Source organism: Galeopterus variegatus, unplaced genomic scaffold (assembly GCF_000696425.1).
Source record: "Galeopterus variegatus unplaced genomic scaffold, G_variegatus-3.0.2 Scaffold2245, whole genome shotgun sequence".
NCBI classification, from domain to species: domain Eukaryota; kingdom Metazoa; phylum Chordata; class Mammalia; order Dermoptera; family Cynocephalidae; genus Galeopterus; species Galeopterus variegatus.
In genome coordinates this window covers 231,086-233,466 of record NW_007728356.1, presented here as the reverse complement: position 1 = coordinate 233,466, position 2,381 = coordinate 231,086, and the positions used below count along the sequence as shown (strand labels likewise).

The 2,381-nt window shown below is 56.4% G+C and overlaps 1 protein-coding gene across 1 annotated transcript in view; it reads left to right on the top strand.

Annotated features, from left to right (window-relative positions):
• Nucleotides 1-2,381, top strand: part of IRS2 (insulin receptor substrate 2) — a 33,675-nt gene that overhangs the window by 3,829 nt on the left and 27,465 nt on the right. The window contains exon 3 of the mRNA XM_008581060.1: nt 15-932. Within this exon, the coding sequence (XP_008579282.1) occupies nt 15-932 (918 nt within the window). The remainder of the gene's footprint in view (nt 1-14; nt 933-2,381) is intronic.

Below are 2,381 nucleotides of genomic sequence, written 5' to 3'. Positions count from 1 at the left end.
GCAGCCCCCGCCCGCGCCACCCCCAGGGGAGCTGTACCGCCTGACTCCAGCGTCAGCCTCTGCCGCCTCCCAGGGCCCAAGCGCTGCCTCCTCGTCGTCCTCTGAGCCTGGGGACAATGGTGACTACACCGAGATGGCCTTTGGCGTGGCTGCCACCCCGCCACAACCCATTGCGGCACCCCCAAAGCTGGAAGGCGCCCGAGTGAGCAGCCCGACGTCAGGCGTGAAGAGGCTGAGCCTCATGGATCAGGTGTCGGGGGTTGAGGCCTTCCTTCAGGCCGGCCAGCCCCCAGACCCACACAGGGGGGCCAAGGTCATCCGTGCAGACCCACAGGGAGGCCGCCGCCGCCACAGCTCGGAGACCTTCTCTTCTACCACCACTGTCACCCCCGTGTCCCCATCCTTCGCCCACAACCCTAAGCGACACAACTCGGCTTCTGTGGAAAACGTCTCTCTCAGGAAAAGCAGCGAGGGCAGCAGTGGGGGTGTCCTCGGTGGGGGACTTGGTGGAGGTGACGAGCCCCCCACATCCCCCCACCAGTTGCAGCCATCGCTTCCGGTGCCCTCACTCCCACCGCAGGCTCGGCCGTGGCCCCCGGGTCAGCCTGGGGGCTTGGTGAGCTGTCCTGTAGGCAGTGGCTCTCTGATGCGCAGAGAGACCTCTGCCGGCTTCCAGAATGGTCTCAACTACATTGCCATCGACGTGAGGGACGAGCCGGGGCCATCGCCGCAGCCGCAGCAGCACCCACAACAGGGAGATAAGAGCTCCTGGGGCCGGACCCTTAGCCTCGGGGGTGTCATCAGTGCTGTGGGGAGCAGCAGCTCCAACGGGGCGTGTGGCGGGGTGGGCCCTGGCACCCTGACCTCTGCCAACACCTATGCCAGCATTGACTTCTTGTCCCATCACCTGAAGGAGGCCACTATCGTGAAAGGTGAGGCCCTGTGGCTTGGAGGCTGGTGGGAAGGAAGGATGGGGCAGCGGGTGAGTGGGCTCCCTGGGCTGCAGTCCTCTTCCCTTCTTTGGTACCTTGACCTAAATGTCAAAATACTGGCTCCACCTCCTGTTCTGTTTACTTTTGGCTGCCATGTCTTTTTCTTTCCCCACAGCTTGCCAAGAATAGTCAGATAGTCTTTGAGTCGAATATGACACTTTCCACACAGGAGGGAGACTTTGGTTTTGTTTTAGGCCCATCCTGTTTCTTGTGTCCCACAGCCTCTCCCCATGTGTTAACACTGTGGAAGTTCTCTTGGTCTCACCACACCAAAGAGGCAGGCGAAGAAACTCAGGCCTCTGGGTCTGGAGAGTTGGGGAAGTCCTGCTAGGAAGGGCCTTCTGTATTCCTGAAACTGGACCCCTGCTATTCTTGCTGAGACTCGAGGTTTATCAAAAGAGACAGGAAAGTGTTNCCTCCTGTTCTGTTTACTTTTGGCTGCCATGTCTTTTTCTTTCCCCACAGCTTGCCAAGAATAGTCAGATAGTCTTTGAGTCGAATATGACACTTTCCACACAGGAGGGAGACTTTGGTTTTGTTTTAGGCCCATCCTGTTTCTTGTGTCCCACAGCCTCTCCCCATGTGTTAACACTGTGGAAGTTCTCTTGGTCTCACCACACCAAAGAGGCAGGCGAAGAAACTCAGGCCTCTGGGTCTGGAGAGTTGGGGAAGTCCTGCTAGGAAGGGCCTTCTGTATTCCTGAAACTGGACCCCTGCTATTCTTGCTGAGACTCGAGGTTTATCAAAAGAGACAGGAAAGTGTTTTGAGTAATGAGCATCCATTTTGCTGTCTTCCAACGGAACCATTAACCGTTTCAGTTTTACACAAAAACTGTAGGAGCTTTTCCATCAGTGCCATCATTTTCCTCTTAAAGGGACAAAAAGGTAGTGCTGCTTAGACAGCCGGCCGACAGTAGTTCTCCAGGTGATCATGCCTGCAAGCCCCCTGGAGGGTTGGCAAGACATGGCTGGCTGGGCTGTTTCTGGTGCAGGAGGCTGGGAGTAGCCCACAAGGCGCATTTCTAAGAAGTCCCCATGTTATGCTGATGCTGGTGGTTGGGGGACCATATTCTGAGGACCCTGTCCCAGGTGAATCTCACCTGGAGAGGTATGTAAAATCACCTATTGGGCCTCAACCCAGGCACATTACAGTAAAACATCAGATGGGCAGAGACCAGCGTTTTTCAGTTGCCCAGGTGTGCCTCCAGGATTTAGAATCAGTGCTGTAGAGAAAACAAGTGAAGGGCGGAAACGCAGGTCTTTTCAGGGACAATTGGGTGTGAGGGTGCCCAGCACTATTCCTCACACTGTCAGCAAATACCCGCGAGGAGAGAGGGGACGCGCTTGCTCTGCAGCTGGCCCGCATTCTGGCTGCTGCAAACTTTAAAT